Below are 18,206 nucleotides of genomic sequence, written 5' to 3'. Positions count from 1 at the left end.
CTGTGTTAATGCAAGTATGATTAAGATAATGGACTGGGACGCCATACCCAGCTCAGGCACACATTTCCTGTGTCACTTTGGCCAAGTCACATAGACCCAGTTCAGTAGAACTGTGATGCACACTGCATAGAAAGTTGCCTGACTTACAGTATCTGGAACTTAAAGGCATACTTAAAATTGAGCACATTGTTCAGTATTGAAAAAAGATTTGTATTTAAGTGCTTTGAACAACAGTGCCTTTTCTGAATGAGGGCTTTGAGCACTCTGTCTCGGCTTCCTAAATGTTAAAATTGAAATGACTATTTCCTTTCTCCTAGACATTGTCCGTCTTGTCTATTTGGATTGTTTCCACTTAAAGTCAGAACTTTTTTTACTCTTTGCTTATACAGAAAACCCTTGCTATTCATGGATACATGATTCGCGGTTTCAAATATTGAAATATTTGAACGCATGCTTTCTCCCTGTGCACGCTCTTTCCCTGTGCATGTTTTCCCCATAGTGTATAGTGTTATGGTGGTGGCGGCGTCTGCGGGAGTGCCGCATTTGCCACCGCCGGGCTCCTGCTGCCATCAGTGCATGCCATTCATGAATGCAGACGCAGAAGGCAGACGTTCATGAACGTATTTGCAGATTTCCCCATTCACGGGGACCTCTAGAATGTATCCCCCGTGAATGGCGAGGGTCTCCTGTGCAGTACTTAGCCCTAAGGGGATTGGATCTTCATTTGGACCTCGGGGCATTGTAGTCAAAATAACAATAGCAGCAACAACAGTAATAAATCCCAGGTTTGCATTTTTAAACTTTTAAAAAGATCCTCTGGAAGCTGAAATGTTGCATTTTTGAGACCACTGGAGCTGGACAAATATTGAAGAGACTAGCCAACTGCCCGTCAGGAATGATGGGGGAAGAGGGGTGGGCAGGGATGGAGCGCTGATACCTACCACTCTGTGCCACTGCCGCTGCCTCCCAGGACTGTAAGGGGGAAGCTTGCCCCGCCATCCCCCTCAGCCAGCACCCCGTGCCGCCACCACCTCCAGGGAGCAGGGCTGGGGGGACACGAGGCCGGCAGCACTGCTGGCCTTGACCCCCACTCCGTCCCCACCGTCATGGCGGCACTCTGCTGCGTTACCGCCACTGCCTCCTGTCCGGAGTGCTCTTGGAACACTCTGATTGGTTGTTTCAATTGTCATTGTGATTGACTGCTGAGACAACCAATCAGAGTGTAAATAAAGCATTATGGCTAGATAGACAGACAGACAGAATAAGGCTTTTATTATATTAGAACTGTCTATGAAGTTACTTTGAGTAAAATTCAAGAGATTCTTTATAGTGCTGTTCTCACTTTTAATTTGCCATCCTTAGGCCGTGTCCACGTGTGGTGTGAACATTTGGTTCCCCGGGGACAAGTAAGAGCAGTGCACCTTGCACTGCCACTACTTGTCCCAAGGGAATGCCCATGCATGTGGCAAGTTACCTTGGTTGGGGAAGGGGAGGCTGGCCCCAGCAGTCTTATCTGGGGTCCTAGGGACCTCCCGGGCAGTGGTGGCCTTAGGGTTGTTGGGGCCCTGGGCAAGAGAGTCATTTGGGGCCCATTAGAGGCTTAATTTTGATGACCTATAAGCAAGTCAGATATTTTTTATTTCAATTTCACTTTGCCTTATCCATGAAGCTGCAATGAAAGTATCGTAATACAATATTGATAATACAAATATTCAGTGTAATTAATTTTTATTTTTATAAAGTGTGGGGCCACAGAAAGTTGCTCAATTTGCCCTCCCCTAAGGCCGCTAATGATCCCGGGGCTGCAGCAGCAGCGATTCTGCTGGTGGAACCTGGCTGGAAGCTGCAGCACGACTCTGGCTGGCCCGGCTCTGCTTCTGAGCAGTGCACACCGTTGGTAAGTGCACTGCTCCGCTTTTTTTTCTGCAGGTTTTTTTGACCTAGGAGCAGAATGTTTTGAATATGTATTCACTCAGGTTTTCAAGCCAGAACTGTTAGATGTACTGACGCAATGTCCATAAGAATATCTGTGATACACCTGCCCCTAAACAGGTACCTCTCTCACATTTAGGTAGGGTGACTGTACGTCCCAGTTTAGTTGGGACACTCACAGATTTTTGGAGGCTGGTTCCTGGCTGGCTGGTAAGAGGTAAATTGAGCATCTCAGAAATGCAAGGTGGGGTGGGGGGCACAGTCCAGTGGGAAGGCAGAGTGGCATGGAGCACCAGGCAGGCAGGCAAGGCCCAGTGCACCATGCCACCCTGCCCCCACCTTGGTCTGCAACAGTGCCACTGACTTGGGGGAGCAGGAGGAGAGGGGGCAATGTCCCAGATTTCTTTATGGTCAGCCTATATACAGAAGTCTCAGTTGTTCAGGCAGGGGGCAGAAACAAAAGCATAGGATCAATGGAAGCAACCAATCACAGAGCACCAGAGCAGAGTAGATAAAGCAAAGGTGCCAAGTGATAGTTGTTTTGCATAATCTGCAAGTTGTGTATGAAACAGCTTTACATAAAACTTCTGTTGAATAAATTGTTTTAATGAGCAAATACATAAAAATCAGTCTCTGTGGCTAATGTATGAATGGAAAAAAGGACTCTATTGAGCACCATAAATTGTTTTTTGTAAATAGATCATGTCTTGATCTAGTGTCTCCTTGGTAAACCACACTTCTTTTTATTATATATAAGAGCTCATTTTAGACGCATAAGAACCATTAAACGATAGGTAGCTACCTTCTTAATTAAACTTCTTACGACATGGAAGGAATGCAATGCAATTAGTCAGTTTACCTGGTGAGATGAAAAATGTCCTCCACAGTTTCTTGTCACGAGTGACATCCCTTATTTCTTTGGTCATATTAACCAGTCTGCCAGCAACGGGTGGAACACGACGGAAATCTAGGATCCTGAAAGGGGAAGAAAAGAGGCAGTTTACATAAAAGATAAGAACTGAGAGAGATGCAAAAGGGGGAGGTACATTCTACAAACATGGAACCATCAACAGGCTCTAAACCAATACCCAGCCAGGGATGCCTAAAATACTCGAACATTAAGCCTGGCCCAGACATCTCCTGGTCCCAAATCACCTAGCCAAGAACCTCAAAAGGAACTCGAACTTTAGCCAAGGTTCTTGCAAGTTCTCATCTCTGCTCCTATCTCAGGGTACAAAAAGAGCTCCATCCCTAATCCAGCCCATGAAATCCCATGGTCTCCAAGTATAACGTCTGCTTCCCAGTGAACCTCATTCCTAAGGCATATATGTGACCCTGGCCACATCTACACGAGCAGCAGACTGCGCAGTTATAACTGTGCAGTTCCATCACCATACTTCTTTTTCCAGTGCTACTGTGCAGTAGTAATGAGCTAATAAGCAGTAGCTCATTATTACTGTGCAGTAGCATCACATCACAGGGGTTAGTGCCCACCCATGCTACTGCGCAGTAGCATCTTGTGTAGACACGTGCACTGAATGGATTTCATTCCACATCCTGTCCTAGGACGTCTCATGGCTTCTAGTCCTAACCCAAGCCTGAGACTACAAACGAGCTCCTAAAACTAAAGATAGGATGGCAGCTCTCTCCTGACCAATACCCATTCCAGGCAGGAGGAGCCATGCCCAGCCCAGCTCGACCCCTGCCTCCAGCTGCTGCTCAGAGGCTAAGCTGGGCATGTGCAATTCACTCACCTCCAATTCACCCACCTTGTTCCCATGCACAAACAGTGGTATTTGCCTGCAGGGAAGCAAGTCTCCTAATCCATCCCAGCATCTCCCCCCAGCCCTTTATTTCTGAAACTTTCACTAACGTTACTACATACTTAAACTCAAAGAAAGGGCACCAAAACATAAGCTTGTCCAGGGTGCCACTTTCCCTAAGACCGGCCCTGATTGTACTTACCTGTCCAAATGAAATGCTGCTATTTCGGCATTGTGCCTTTCATAGTCTGAGAAGTAAAAAAAATCAGGTGGAGTTTCCTGTTCTCTGGTTTGCCTGCAAAACAAAACAGGCACCATAAACAATGGTTAGTTTATATAAGGAACGATGCTGAAAAATCAAATACTTCATTCAAGGGTTTGCATCTTAAAAGTACTTCAGGTTTGTATTATTTGCCATACATTAATTTTATCTGGTTTCTAAACTACTGTAACAAAACTCTGGATACTAAGCCTGTACTCAAGCATGAAAGCTGCTGTCAGAAGTGCTGTTCCACTCAAGACACTTGCTCTATTTAACAAGATGTATTTTCTCACCCTCAAACATTTCATTAGCGATCCCGGTAAAGAGAATGTCATTTCATTAAATTATCATTAACTGTTATTATAAAATTTCCAAAAGTAATAAAATGTCTCTTTCTTGTTTGGCAGTCATGCCACTGCTATCAAAAATCTGACTCTTCTTTTGTATTCCTTCGCCCTAACAATGACATGTTTTCTCCGTTTCAGAAGAAAAGGAACTGTTGTGGTTTGATTGCAGTGACATATGTCATGTTTCAAAGAACATTAACAAGACCATGCACCAGAGAGGATGCAAGAATACATTGTTTCTTCATTTGAAGCACAAATAAAAATTGTCATTTTGATAGAATTGGAAAAGGTTAAAGTTGGAACATTTAACTTGGCTAAAAAATGGAAAGATCCTCACATATAACATATTCTGACTCTGCTGAGGTCAATGGGAGCTTTGAAACCATTTTCAGTAGGACCATGAATAAGAACATATGAACAAAGAAGTGCCATATTGGGTCAGACCAGTGGTCTATCCAGCCCAGTATCTGTCTGTGACAGTGGCAGAAGTGGGTGCTATACAGGGAGAACACTGAACTGAACATCTCTAGAGGGATCTATTCCTTGGTCAAGAATTGGCATGCAGATGAAACTCCCCTCACCCTGAACAGGTGTCTGATACAAGACCTAATCTGCACTTACACTCCCTTTTGAGGACCAGAGTGGGACTTAAGTGTTGCACAGATCTATGGCCCATTTGCATGTCACCCCAAGAGTTAAAAAAAGTACTTTTCCATGCACTGTTTTCCTTGGCACAGTATTAGCAAGATGCTAAGCGGGCAAGACCTAAAGTGAGGCATCACTACAGATATGCAGAGACCAACACCACATTTATTTTCTTGTCATGTATAGCTCAAATCACAGCTATTTTGTGAGCCTGCAACTCACTTAATGAGAATCCAGACAGTGCAAAATGGCACCATGCAATAGTACGTTTCACATACGTGCCCCCCTGTTCAGCAAAAGTTCTATAGGGTAGCAATCAAATGAGCAATCGCTTCTCTCCAATTGCTCCCATTGTTGCAAAAAGTTTACAAGGAGAAAGGGTAGAAGTGAACCCAGGACAAAATAAAAAACAACGTAGTGCTTTGCCTCCACTAAGTAGCTTAGGAAGTGAGAGGAAAGCCACAAGGAGGGACAAAATAGAGTCACAAACCCAATGCAAAATACCGCACGATATGTAATTCAGAGACAATAGTCAGAGAGGCCTAAGACAAAATCCTCATTGTATCCATTCATGTCAAAACTATGGCGTAACCTCAAGACTAAGCATAATGAGCTCAATTATAAATTCAGGGAAGAGAAATTAACAGGTTTCCACTTGGCAAACATGTAAGCATTTTTATGTAGTCATATTTTTTCAGATATCTATTACATTTCTGTGACTAATCCAAAGAGAGAGAGAGAAAAAGAGAGATACAGCTCCAGTACTTTGCAAAGCATGCACATTTTACTCAATGTGGCTGATAAGCTTCCGAAAATATTACTAATTAGCTAATCAATACCATCTGCTTTTTATCTCTCAGAGTGTTTAAAAGTATCAAGGCTATTCCTTTCCAAGAAAATGTTGATCCAGAAAATACATCTTGAATAAAGGGAAGATCTTCATCTTGAGAGTGCAATAATGTACAGAAAACTGTGGATTCCTTGAAGCTACATAGCTAACATATGGGGTAGTCATTAAATCACCACAGGACCGGGATAGTTGCACAAACTTCACTTATCTATTAGCGCCCTGCAGCTCCATGCCATGGTGCTAGATATTATTAATTTTGGAATGAGTTCATTTTTCCTGTAGTTGTAACTTGGTTTATACATGTTTCTGTACTGCCATTATACCTTATTTACATAGCAGTGTATCATTTCTGGAAGGCCAAGATCTTGATCATGAGGAGCACTCAAAACATGGATAGGGCACTGAAGTCATGGCTTCATCTGGAAGAAGGAGCAACTAGGATCTCCAGACCATGATATGTTATCAGGAAACTGTAAAAGGTATAATGTGCCACTGGCCATGTCTACATAAGATGCTTTACTGTGCAGTAGACTAATCTGTACAGTAAAGCATCACTGTCTATATGTGCAGGTGCTTACTACACAGCAAATTAGTCTACTGCACAGTAAATTTACTGCTCAGTAAAGCCAAATAGCACTAATTGCACGTGTAGACATGCCCACTGTGTATGGCATATATATGTATGGCATATGGTACACCACAGAATGTATAAAACCATTTGCCTCTGGCACAGTTCTTAGTCAAAACCTTCTGACAAAGCAATGGGCAGTTCTGAGGGCCTGTCTAACTATGTTAGGAGGGCACCTAAAGCAATAAAGGCCCATGATCTAAATATTTCCCTTTATATTAATAGGAATGAATTTTACCAACAATTTAAAACTCAAATTCATGGGACTATTACCTGGTGTGCACAGTCAGATCAATGGGGTGTGTGGTCAGATCCTAATTCCCTAGGTCAAACTGTATTCTGATTTATACAGGTGCAGAGCCAAAAGATCAAATTCTTCTCTCAGTCACAATGATGCAAACCTATTTAGCTCTGTGGATTTATTCTGACCTTAGATCATTGTAAATGAGAGCTTAATTTGGCCCCAAATCTCTAGCTAATTGAAGGGCTGGGGAAGGAACCCTGCATTCTGATCCATTCTGGGTCAATTAAAATGCCATATGAAACAACCCTAGCTTCAATCCATCCTGTAGTCGGTTTTAGAACATGACTGCATTTAAAAGAAAGAGGGGAAAAAAAACAAGTGTGTTTAGTTAATTAGGTGATGGTTATTGAACAAAGACTGCCGCATAAAATGACAAATGCAAACAGAACAATATGTTAAACCTCTGCAGAAGTTTAGACCTCTGACTGATAATAAATTAGGGATAATGGTAAGAACTCTTCGGTGCCAGCGATAAAGTCTCACATCAGGTACAATGCAGGTTCTGTACCAGTTGCAGAGAGTAGGCGAGAATTTCTGGCTGCTGCTCTTATTTTGCAAACAGTTGGAAATTCAGTATTCTGCTCTTTGGAGGAAAATTTGGCAGATTTTTATAATGGCAGAATGGGAAGTTCTGGAGGAGAGACAGATGGAGTTCTGCTGATTCTGCATGTCGTTAAAAATTGTGCAGTGGCACCACACCAATTACAGCAGTAGCAGAAGACAAATCAGCACTAGTAACTTCAGCAGACGAGAAACAAGAACAAACATGAAAAACCAAGTCAGTGAAAATCCTGATGCAACAACATAACTTGGAGAAAAACAGGAGGCAAAGCAAAAAAGTGGAGTTTTGTATTAATAGGAGCACACACTATTTAATATAAAATAAATAGTTTCTGTGCGCTCATCTTTTGTTGTAATGGCAAGTCATGTGGATGAAGGAAAAAAATAAAATGAGTCAGAGCATTCACAAGTAAACACACTGAGTCAGCCCATTATTAATTTTAATTAATCACACAATGTGTTGTTCAAGAGTATTTGGACAATTTGATGTGGTGATTTATGTGTGAAAATATTTGTAAAACCTGAAATACTAATAAGCAAGTGTCACCATGAATTTCTTTCTCCATAGGTTTGGAGCAAAATTCAGTATTAATCATTTCTTATTTATTATTAGCTCTTCATGAATGTTGGCCATACACTGAGACCAAATTATTATTCTAGCTAGCCTTTATAAAACGTACACTGATTGAGAATGAGAAGAAGAAAACCACTATAGGCACTAAATACTTAGGTTAGTAATCTAAATTTAGCATCCATAAATTCTCTTGCTGTTGCCTATGTCATCATCATCAACATCAAGCATATCAAACAGTAGTAAGGTATGCCAGGACCACAGCTGTGTCCCATTGTAGAATTCAGTCTAGATGTTGTACTCTTTCAACAGACTGCCGTAAGGCTCCAATTACATGCAGAAGGGTAAAAAGCAGACAAAGACAGAAAGCCTTAGATTAATCTGAGTCGCCTGTTATACTTCAGGACATATTTATTGTACCAGACATCCAGAGACATTTCAGAACCAACTTTGTACCCCAAGAATAGTATTTTAACTAATCAAAGGATGTGTCATTGATTTGTGGTTGTGGATTCTGAGGCCCTTTCTTTTGAAGCAGGCCATACTTCCTGCTTTTGTTTTAAATAAGTCCATAAGTAATTAGCAGAGTTGACTGAAAATATTACAGGGGAGCAATAGATGACGGTATACACTCATAAGGCAGCACCAGTGAGTGGATAAGTAAAATTAAATGAACAGGTATCTTTTTTTACATGTTGTGCCAAACCGTTTGTGGTTAGACTGTAAGGTCTTCAGGGGTAGGGACTTTTTAGGTGTCTAGCTGTATTAGACCATCAGGCATGACGTGGCACCAGTCATGACTGGGCATGCCTGCAATACACATACTGATAATAAGTATCTTGGAAGCAGTGGATGGGATCATTTGAGGTGGAACAGTAGTAAATCCTGCAGCAGGAGAACTGGTAAGAGCCTTAGCAGGCCAGTGAAGCAAGATAACTACATTGGCCCAAACACAACTAACATGGATGAGAGAGTAGTTTTGCTATTCTAACAGATAAGTGGAGATTATCTGGGTGTACCTAGAAATATCAGTTGTCACTGTTCTCCTTGAAAAAATCAGTACTCTTCTGATATAGTGCTTCTCACTGGGCACGTCTACATGTTCATTAATGCCCCTTAGTTACTGCACATTTAGTTTAGTACCTCTAATAAGAGGTAGAAACTGAATGCGCCGCGACCAGAGTTACTGTGCAGTAGTGCTGGCGCACGGTTTTTTAGTGACGCTTACTACACAGCCTAATAACACTGCGCAGTAGGGCTGTGCGAAACACCATCGTTTCATTTCGATGTACGTTTTCCCGCTTCGTTTTGAAGCACTGTCCCATTTTGTTTCATCAAAACTGTTTTGCTGTTTCAAGGTGGTTTGAAGCTTCACCCACAGGCTATAATGGGGAATCATGAAAATGCCTAAAACTTTGTCATTTCTTGCCTATTTTGGATTGCAGGGATGGTAGCCCCTTCTGAGGGCATGTAGCCTGCAAAGTTTCAAGGAGATAGGTGCAGAGGTTTCTCTGAAACTGCACCTCAAACTTCAAAAAGCAAAACTCGTGACACCTGCCAGCAGCGGCAGCCTCCTGTCATCCGGCGCACAGATCTGGGGGCCTGCACCCCTGGGACGGATGTGGGGCCGTGCTGGACTCCTCCTGGGGGTGCGGGCCCCCTGGATCTGCACCGGATGACAGAAGGCTGCTGCTGTCACCTGGGACCAATGCTGAGTGCAGCCCGCGCCCAGCGCTGGGTAACACTGATGCTGCCACTGGCCCCAGGAAGCAGTGGCATCCTCCTGTCATCTGGCCCAGTGATGGGAGGTGGGGAGAGCCAGGGCTATGCTCCGAGCGGCTCTACAGCCCCGTGGAGCTCAGCCTGGTGGTGGGAGGTGGAGTGCAGCCTGGCAGCAGGAGGCAGGGAGAGCCAGGGGTGCACTCTACCTCCTGCTGCCGGGCTGAGCTCCATGGGGCTGTGGAGCTACTTGGAGTGCAGCCCAGCAGCGGGAGGTGGGGAGAGCCAGGGCTGCACTCCAGCCGGCTCCGCCAGCCCCACAGAGCTCAGCCTGGTGGCGGGAGGCGGGAAGAGCCAGGGCTGTGCTCCGCCTCTCTCTGCTGGGCTGAGCTCCATGGGGCTGAGGAGCCATCACCGGGCTGCTTCGAAACTCATAATGTTTCGAAACTTTCAAAATGTTTTGAGTGCCCTCATTTCATTTGGAAGCCGTTTCGAAGCTTTTTGTTTCATTTAGATTTTACTGTTTTGAGCTCGAAACACGTCGAAACAGCTTTGAAATGAAACACTCGGTGAAATTTTGCACAGCCCTACTGCACAGTAGGCTATTAGCACAGTTAATAACCACTACACTACTGCACAGTGTTATTAGGTTAATGCACAGTAAGCATCTGTGTAGACACGCCCGTTCACTGTGAAACAGTTAAGGTGATTAAACTTGGTTTCCCCTTGGAGGAAGCAGCGTTTCAGGGACTTTCGCGTAACATATTGTACAAATACAGTGTTATCTAAAATGATAAAACGCAGATAATACTGTACTAAAATGTGTCACTTAGCAGCCTGCTGCTATTGCTACTACCTTACCAGTTGCAAGGGAGATGGGAATAGCCCTTCCTGTTTAGGAATATAGGTCTGGACAGGGCTTCCTGGCTCACTGCATCCACTTCCCTTTTGCCACATTAAGTCCAGAGCATAAGCACCGTTTTTTTTTATCAACGCAGATGTCTGTGAAATCTTACTATTTTTTTGTGAACTTGCTTTTCTTAGTAGTTGAAGAAACAGAATGAAAGTCCAAAGATTATTTGTGCGATGTTTTCTCTTTATGTCAAGTTGGATTGTGTTGGAATGGAATGTAGAGTGCCCCGAGATAATCGAAAGCTTATTACTCTAAGTGAAGGAGGCAGCCCATCGAAAAAAAGGATGTCTCTGAGGCAGCTGCAGTCCTTAGTAGGGCACTTAAATTTTGCATGCAGAATCATATCACCAGGGAGAGCTTTCTATCAGCATTTGGCATCAGCTTGAGCAGGTGGGGAAAAATGCCACTTAATTTTATAATACCTTTTAGTGGCTTAGTATGTCCTTAGGAAGATAAATGATGTTGCTAATGCATCTACATCTACAGTAGCAAAGATATCTGGCGCCTATTTGCAACTCCTTCTGGAATCTTGGCAGCTCATCGTTTTGGCTTTATCAAAGCTTTCTGTTACAAAAAGCACTCCTAGGAACTACATGAGCTGTTTACAAGAGCAAAATATGGTCCAGAAAATGAGCAGCCAATCAGGAATTCAAAGACATGCAATTTAATATGTTAGAGAAAGGATGTTTGGCCCAGTCAATCGCTATTGTCCACATGACAATATGGGCTTTTGCAAGACATTGGGCTTCTAGCATTAGCTAGCAGTTCTATGATTAGAAAAATAGGAGAATATTCACCGTGGCAGAAAGACAGAAATTTGCATAGGGATGCAATAAAAATAGGGATAATTAACGAACTGCTGAAACTGATAAATACCATGATCGTGCTACTGCCTGCTAGCCCTGGGGGATTTTTTTTCCTGTGAAGTAGAGAGCTTGACAATCACATGTACTTAAAGACCAGCTAACTTAACATTAACAGGAGAATTTCAGCCATCTGAATGAAGTCCAGATAATGAGAGACATTTTTATATAGAAATCCTCTAGTTATAAACAAAAGATCCTCCCTCCACACACCCAGAAACAGCCTACTAGCTTGTCCTCAACTACAATTGCTGAGATTATCTTCTCTTCCCAGTGCCTTGACCATAACTCTTTCCCTCTAGAATCCATGTGCTGGCTTCACTCAACTCTAAGTCCTAGCTTGATATTTTATTTCCAGGAGTATCCATACACATCTAGCTTTATCTCCTCTTGTGCTCAGCATAGCTCTCTGTGCTCTGTTAGTATTCCTCCTGTGATATGCCCAATGTCTCTTTTGCCTCTACCAGACTGATGCCACTTTTTATACTATATCACATTTAGCAGCAGAACGTCACTAGAGATATGTGCAAAACAATTCCCTGCACCTCTCAAAGGAAAGTCTACAGACAACCTGGCCCAGGAAACATTCTAGGTGGGATCACGTGGCTCTCTAACTCTGACCAAGATCAGCTGTATCTCATCTTCTGGCCTGATCTGATGAGTACTGAGGACTATGGGTTCCCAGTTCCAGACTAGGTTTGGGGTTGTTAAGCTCTTTACAGGATTTGAGCTGTTACACTCTACAGACCAGAGCCCTGTTCCTTACTTAGCAGGTCCCTTATGAGACAGGGATTGTTCTGGTTAGTGCATTAAATGAATACACTACCAATATATTTAATTAGAGACAGGTTAAAACCTGGACCATTTGTTTTCACTTATCCTTTCCAAAATATAGTAGTTTGGATAATATGAACTCCAGACACAAACTGACCCAGATCTGGAAGCTGAATTGTGACCTCCTCAGGTCACTGCTAATAAAAGTGGTACTCAATTCCTCTAAAAGAGAATTTAAAACCCCTCAGAGAGAATACAAATATTAGCAGCCAAACAGGACACAAGTTATTCAGGTTCATTATAGAAGGCAATATAACATAACTGGATGTACAATCAAGGTAACTGTCCCATGTTCCCATGCTCCTGTTAGTTTAGTCTCTAATGAAACAAAAATGAGGCTCTTTAAAAAAGATTTATATTTGCAGATTTTTATTTTTTCTTATAATGCTCTGGATTTGGGACCCAATTCTTTGTGCACTGCATTAAGTTCATTGGTATTGCACTTGGAATAAAGTCAGGACACCATTTGGCATACCCTCACACATGCAAAAACTCTTTATTGTTCATCAAAGAATGGAACATGAAAGCAAAAGATGGCACAATCAGATTGCGCAGTTCTTCAATCAGTCTTTGTTGTTTTCAGATATACAGGACAAAAAAAAGGACATTTTTTTCAGGGAGGAAGAAGCATGAAGTTTGACCAATCCATATTAGAGACAGGCCAAGTAAAGACATGTCTAACCTCATGGAAAAAGCAGATGCAGAATTTTAGTGTGAACACGTGAGTGAAGATGTCTAATAAACCCATCACTCCTTTTGGGTGTGATGCCTGGCACCTATCCATCTTCTTTCTTTCGGGAACTCAGCTGACACAATCAGCATCACACAAACAAGATGTCAGAGCTAAAACAAGGGAAGTCAGTTTGATGGGAAATATATTGACAGTAGAAATTTTAAATCCACAGCTTTTTTTATTGAGGCGCTAACTGAAAAAGAATACAAAAGGAAATGTAGATACAAGCCACACAAACCACGCAAATCGATTACAGCAAAAAAAAAAAAAAAGATGGACTCTGATACGACCTAACTGCAAATAGGTGTACATACACTATATGTACCTAAAGACCAACTAACTTAACATTAACAGGAGAATTTCAGCCATCTGAATGAAGTCCAGATAATGAGAGACATTTTTATATAGAAATCCTCGTTATAAACAAAAGATCCTCCCTCCACACACCCAGAAACAGCCTACTAGCTTGTCCTCAACTGCAATTGCTGAGATTATCTTCTCTTCCCAGTGCCTTGACCATAACTCTTTCCCTCTAGAATCCATGTGCTGGCTTCACTCAACTCTAAGTCCTAGCTTGATATTTTATTTCCAGGAGTATCCATACACATCTAGCTTACAGTCGTACACATCTACACTATACACTATACATATACCAGGTGCTAATACTTTCTATTTGACACGATGCTTTCAGACATGTAGGGCTATTTCTTAGAATGTTTGTCTACATAATCCCTCTTATTCTGCAGCAAATATCTCAAATCTAACACTCAGGCACAGTGTGTAACCACGCATGCAAATATGCACAGTTGAGTTGAGGTGAGTGCCTTTGATAACGGGCCAATTTCTCTTCTGGGTTATCACACCAGCACTGTTGTAACTGAGAGCAGAATTCGGCCCTGTTAATACTGTTTGTGCGTGTGTGCATGCACGTGTGTGTGTTTATACACTGCTGCTCTTGACAGTGTTGAGAACACACACACTATAGATATGATGACTGCCTTATGGACAGTTCTGGGGACTTCCAAAATTATCCTGCCTAGTGCTGGGGGTGCTGGATCCAATGATCTTGCGAGATGCCTTCTAGCCCCTTACAATCTATGAACCTATGAACCACTCTGAGCTAAGGAAAAGGATCTCTGAAGCTGAGAGTACTAAGAACTGCTCTGCGCTTTGGGCATGGAGGGTGATAAAGAACACGCAGACTAACAGATAATATTGTAAGTAACCTGCATACTATGAAATTGCATATGTTATTACATACGAGAGCATGCGTGTGTGTATGTGGACATGCACATACATGTATAAAAGATTAATTGTGAATTTTCTTTCAACTTCCTTTATGGAGGTGGCTGAGAGTAAGGAGAATAAGTGGATACAAATGCCACACTGGCTAACTGGCTACATATCAGACAGAAAAGCTTCTTAGCCATCAGCTGTAAAAAAAAAAAGTGCTTGTATGGAAAACAAAGAAATGGTAAGAAAAGGCAGACAAGTGCTGGGGGGGGGGGGGGGGGGTCCTGTCACTAATTTACTTAGAGGATATGTAACATCATAGCCCAGAAATAACATTTGATGCATCTTTGTGAGAGAAACCAGGCTTGACATACAGGAGTCGAAGGATTAAGAGAGACTCAACAGCCTTACAAAACAGTTCTCGGTATTCACTTTAATATGGTCAGTGTTGTTGCCACAGCAGGGAGAAAAGAGCCTCATAGCAATTAAATAAGCAGAGAAGATCATTAACAAAGTGCTGCAATGATATTCAGTGCATCTATTTAAGGTATCTGTGTTAGGGACCTAACGTGTAAAAATCCTTTTATTTTCCATACCACCGCCTCTCTGCTTTAGATGCATGCATTCCAGCAAGACAGTAGCGCGTGCATTTTAGCTATGGCCAGTCCATGGAATCTGTCATCTTTCCCTTTGATCCATCCCTTTGAGGCCCTAGTTATATATTGTCTGCTCACCAGAAACTGCAAACATGAAAAATGATACAACTGCAAAAAAAAAAAAAAAAACCTTTGTGAAAAATAGGCAAGGCAAACAACTTGCTTTGTGCCTGGGCAGCCTCAGGTTTTCCTCAGAAAAGAGAATACAGAATATTTTGTAAGTAGAGAGGTTCTGAATATTTAAACATCTGGAGAGCTCTGGCAAGGTGGGAAGAAAAATACTTACAGAATCAAAAGTTTAAAGCAGTTCTTCAGCACAGAGAACGTTGCTTAATATGCGCTTTGTCTGGGGTCATTCAAGGGTAGAGATTAAGAGGAACAATAACAGCAAAGGCATTAGAAGCACCAAGTATTTCCAAATAATGTCCTTTGGTGGAAGGCTGGAGATTTTGTTGCTTTTTTGCTGGCGTGTGTATGCGCCACAGATATGCCAGGATTGAAGATATTATTTCGATCTAGATATACTGTGAATATCGTCTGAAAGTGCATTTTGAACATGCTGCGTTGCGAATCAGATGCGTACCAGTAACTTCTTCCGTCCATCTGTTTATCAAGCTCCTTATAGGGATTGGATCGCATTGCCGGAGTTGCTTAGGGCAGCACGGTCATGCACAAGATTATCCTTAAAATACCTCTGGGAGGCAGAAAACTACTATTCCCATTCCATGCAAGGACAGTTTAAGCATGGATGTGATGCTGCAGTGAGCTAAGCACTGTCACCTGACCCTGAAAGGACATAACATGCTTAACTTTAGACAGAGGAGTCATCAATTGGTTTAAAGGTGTTCCTTCAAAATTAAGCATCTGCTCGTGTGCTTTGTTGGATCTGGCTACAATGCTGAGCACTCTGCAGGATCAAGCCAAAGGTGACTTGCTGAAGGTCATGCATGCAGTCTTTGGCAGAGTCATTAACTTATCATAGGTCTCCTGAAACCCAATCCACTTCCTCAACCTCAAGATCAATCTCAGAGGAGAAATAAGATTTCCTTTCTTATTCATGATAGCAAAGACCTGAGGTGAAATCCCAGGACTCTGTGAAAGTCACTGCTGTTGATTTTAATGGGGCCAGAATTTTACCCTTTAAAGATCATTCAAGTTTTGATGCCTATAGTCAGTATAATGTGTAGCCAGATCACTAACATTGGACTCATTAATACCGCAGAGAGGTGGCTTGCCGTGTTAGTCTGAAATCAGGCAGAAGTTTGAGCAGGGTGGCACCCTAGCCGGTTCAGAGAGGCATCAGCTTTCGTAGCTGACAGCCAGTTTGCAAGATCCTTTCTTGGATCATAGACGCCGATGAAGTAGACTGTTGGCAACAAAAGCTCGTGCCTCTGAACAAATCAGTCTCTACTCTGCAGCAGTCATTTAAGTCTACTTGTGGGGATAAGGCAGGCAAGATTTGATCAAGTCCTGACTTTCCTCAGCAGTAGTGTAACCAGGACTAGGGGGACTGGGGCTGCAGCGCTGGGCTCCGATTTGTGGGAAGGGGAGAGCGGGGAAAAAAGCAGCTGCAGCAGCTGTGCTAGTGCCATAGTGGCAGCCGGAAGTTGTGGCTGCCCCCGTGCAACCTGCTGCCCCGGGTGCCTGTCTGCCTTGTTACACCTCTGCTTCTCTGGTTTTTCCCTAGAACCTATGATATCCCTGCAGTCACCGGAGTCCCAGAGATAAAACCTCACTTGAAAAGGCCGTAGAGCAGGGGCAGGCAATTATTTTGTGTGGACGGTCGCTTACTGAGTTTTGGCAAGCCATTGAGGGACGCATGGCAGGCAGCCCAGGGCAGATTAATATTAATTTTCTAAATTTTTTAGAGGCCCCGCAGGCTGGGTAGGATGGCTTGGCATGCCACATCCAGCATGTGGGCCGCATTTTGCCCACCCCTGGCTTAGAGACATCACGGGTGGATAAGATGGACCAAAAGGCCATGGACAACAGCCCTGACCCTAAAGCCAGAGCATTTTCCTCTTCAGCCTGTCACACCCAAATACTGAGATACGTGTGGAAGGAATCAGGAATACAGGACTGGACATGGTCTTTTGGACCACCAAGTCAGTCCCTATATTCAGAGGCAATAGCTGGCAAAGAGCTCCAAACAGCATCCGCTCCAACCTTTCCATACCACAGTAACAAAGCACGTTGTGCAAACCAAGCCAAGAAGACCCCGCAACATGCCAATGGCAGCACAGGGACGAGGGTGCTACTGATGTCTGGCCACTGCAATGGCAGAGGACTTACTAGGTTAATACCATATTTGCTTGCATACCACACATACTCTTCCCTCAAAAAATAACTCTCCAAAATTGGGGTGCACGTCTTAAACAAGGAAGCTGGTTTTCTGCCTGGAATATAGAGCATGAAGCGCTGTAAAATGGCTGGTACTTCTTTTTCCTTCTTTCCCCCCTCTGTGGCTGCATGGAGGGAGGAGTACAATCGAGTCTTCATCAGTAGTTAGTCTTAACCCTTTCAGAGCTGGGACAGAGCCTAATTTTCAGCTTGCTTATTCTCCTCCCTTTTCTGTCTAGCTGCATGCAGCCGATTCAGCTGTGAGGGGGTTAAAACCACAGCTGTTGCCTGAGCAGAAAAGGGAGTGTGAGCTGAAGATTAGGCTCTGCCCTTTCTATGCATCCATTACTTTGGAAAATCTTTTCTCTTCATTTTGCCTTCTGAAAAATAAGGTGCATGCCTTGTTTGGTGGCACATTATATGCGCAAAAATATGGTATATGCTCAGAGGTTCCCTGATAGGGGACCAGGCCCCATGTTAGAGAGGAAGTTAATAACTCCTACAGTCTTTGCTAAATCTGACCTGAGGGAAAAATTCCCTCCTGAGAAGGAATTAGAAGTAGGGTACAATATTTATGCCCTACGTTTCTCCTATAGGCCTTGGTCCTACATTTCACCATGTAGGCCTACATCAGAATTTCTTTTCCTTGCTCTGTCTCTCTATATTTACATTACGTGGAGCACTTGCAATTTTTGTCCTCGTAAGTTTTGGATAAAATTGAATATGAACCATTTTCCGTCTCTATTAGATGCTTAAAGAAAATTATATGAATCTCCAAGTTACATTTTATTATGGCTTTGCAAAATAAACCAATTTTCTTCAGATCCTGTTTTAGAAAGACATTAGAAGTGGTTTATTACTCTGTTGCTGCACGGTCTCCACAGAGGGCAAACCCATAATCCACATCTATACCAAGACCATTCCACTTCAGAGTGAATTTCAAGGAACCAAATGCCCTGATGGAAAATATGTAGGAGAAACCAAACCACAACTGTGCACCAGAATGAATGCACACTGAAAATCTATCAAAGACAAGAATGCCTAATCACTAG

The 18,206-nt window shown here is 42.9% G+C and overlaps 1 protein-coding gene and 1 long non-coding RNA gene across 2 annotated transcripts in view; one reads left to right on the top strand and one right to left on the bottom strand.

Annotated features, from left to right (window-relative positions):
- Positions 1-18,206, bottom strand: part of FAM20C (FAM20C golgi associated secretory pathway kinase) — an 85,295-nt gene that overhangs the window by 18,349 nt on the left and 48,740 nt on the right. The window contains exons 4-5 of the mRNA XM_006260070.4: positions 3,898-3,990; positions 2,792-2,907 (exon numbers count right to left, since the gene is read on the bottom strand). Of these exons, the coding sequence (XP_006260132.1) occupies positions 2,792-2,907; positions 3,898-3,990 (209 nt within the window). The remainder of the gene's footprint in view (positions 1-2,791; positions 2,908-3,897; positions 3,991-18,206) is intronic.
- Positions 1,841-4,592, top strand: LOC109284921 (uncharacterized). Its single transcript, XR_002092541.2, has 2 exons — positions 1,841-1,897; positions 4,443-4,592. It is a non-coding gene; the product is annotated as an uncharacterized LOC109284921 (long non-coding RNA).

Source organism: Alligator mississippiensis, chromosome 13, assembly GCF_030867095.1.
Source record: "Alligator mississippiensis isolate rAllMis1 chromosome 13, rAllMis1, whole genome shotgun sequence".
NCBI lineage: Eukaryota > Metazoa > Chordata > Crocodylia > Alligatoridae > Alligator > Alligator mississippiensis.
The sequence above is the reverse complement of the archived record's forward strand: the minus strand, read 5'-3'. Positions and strand labels throughout refer to the sequence as shown.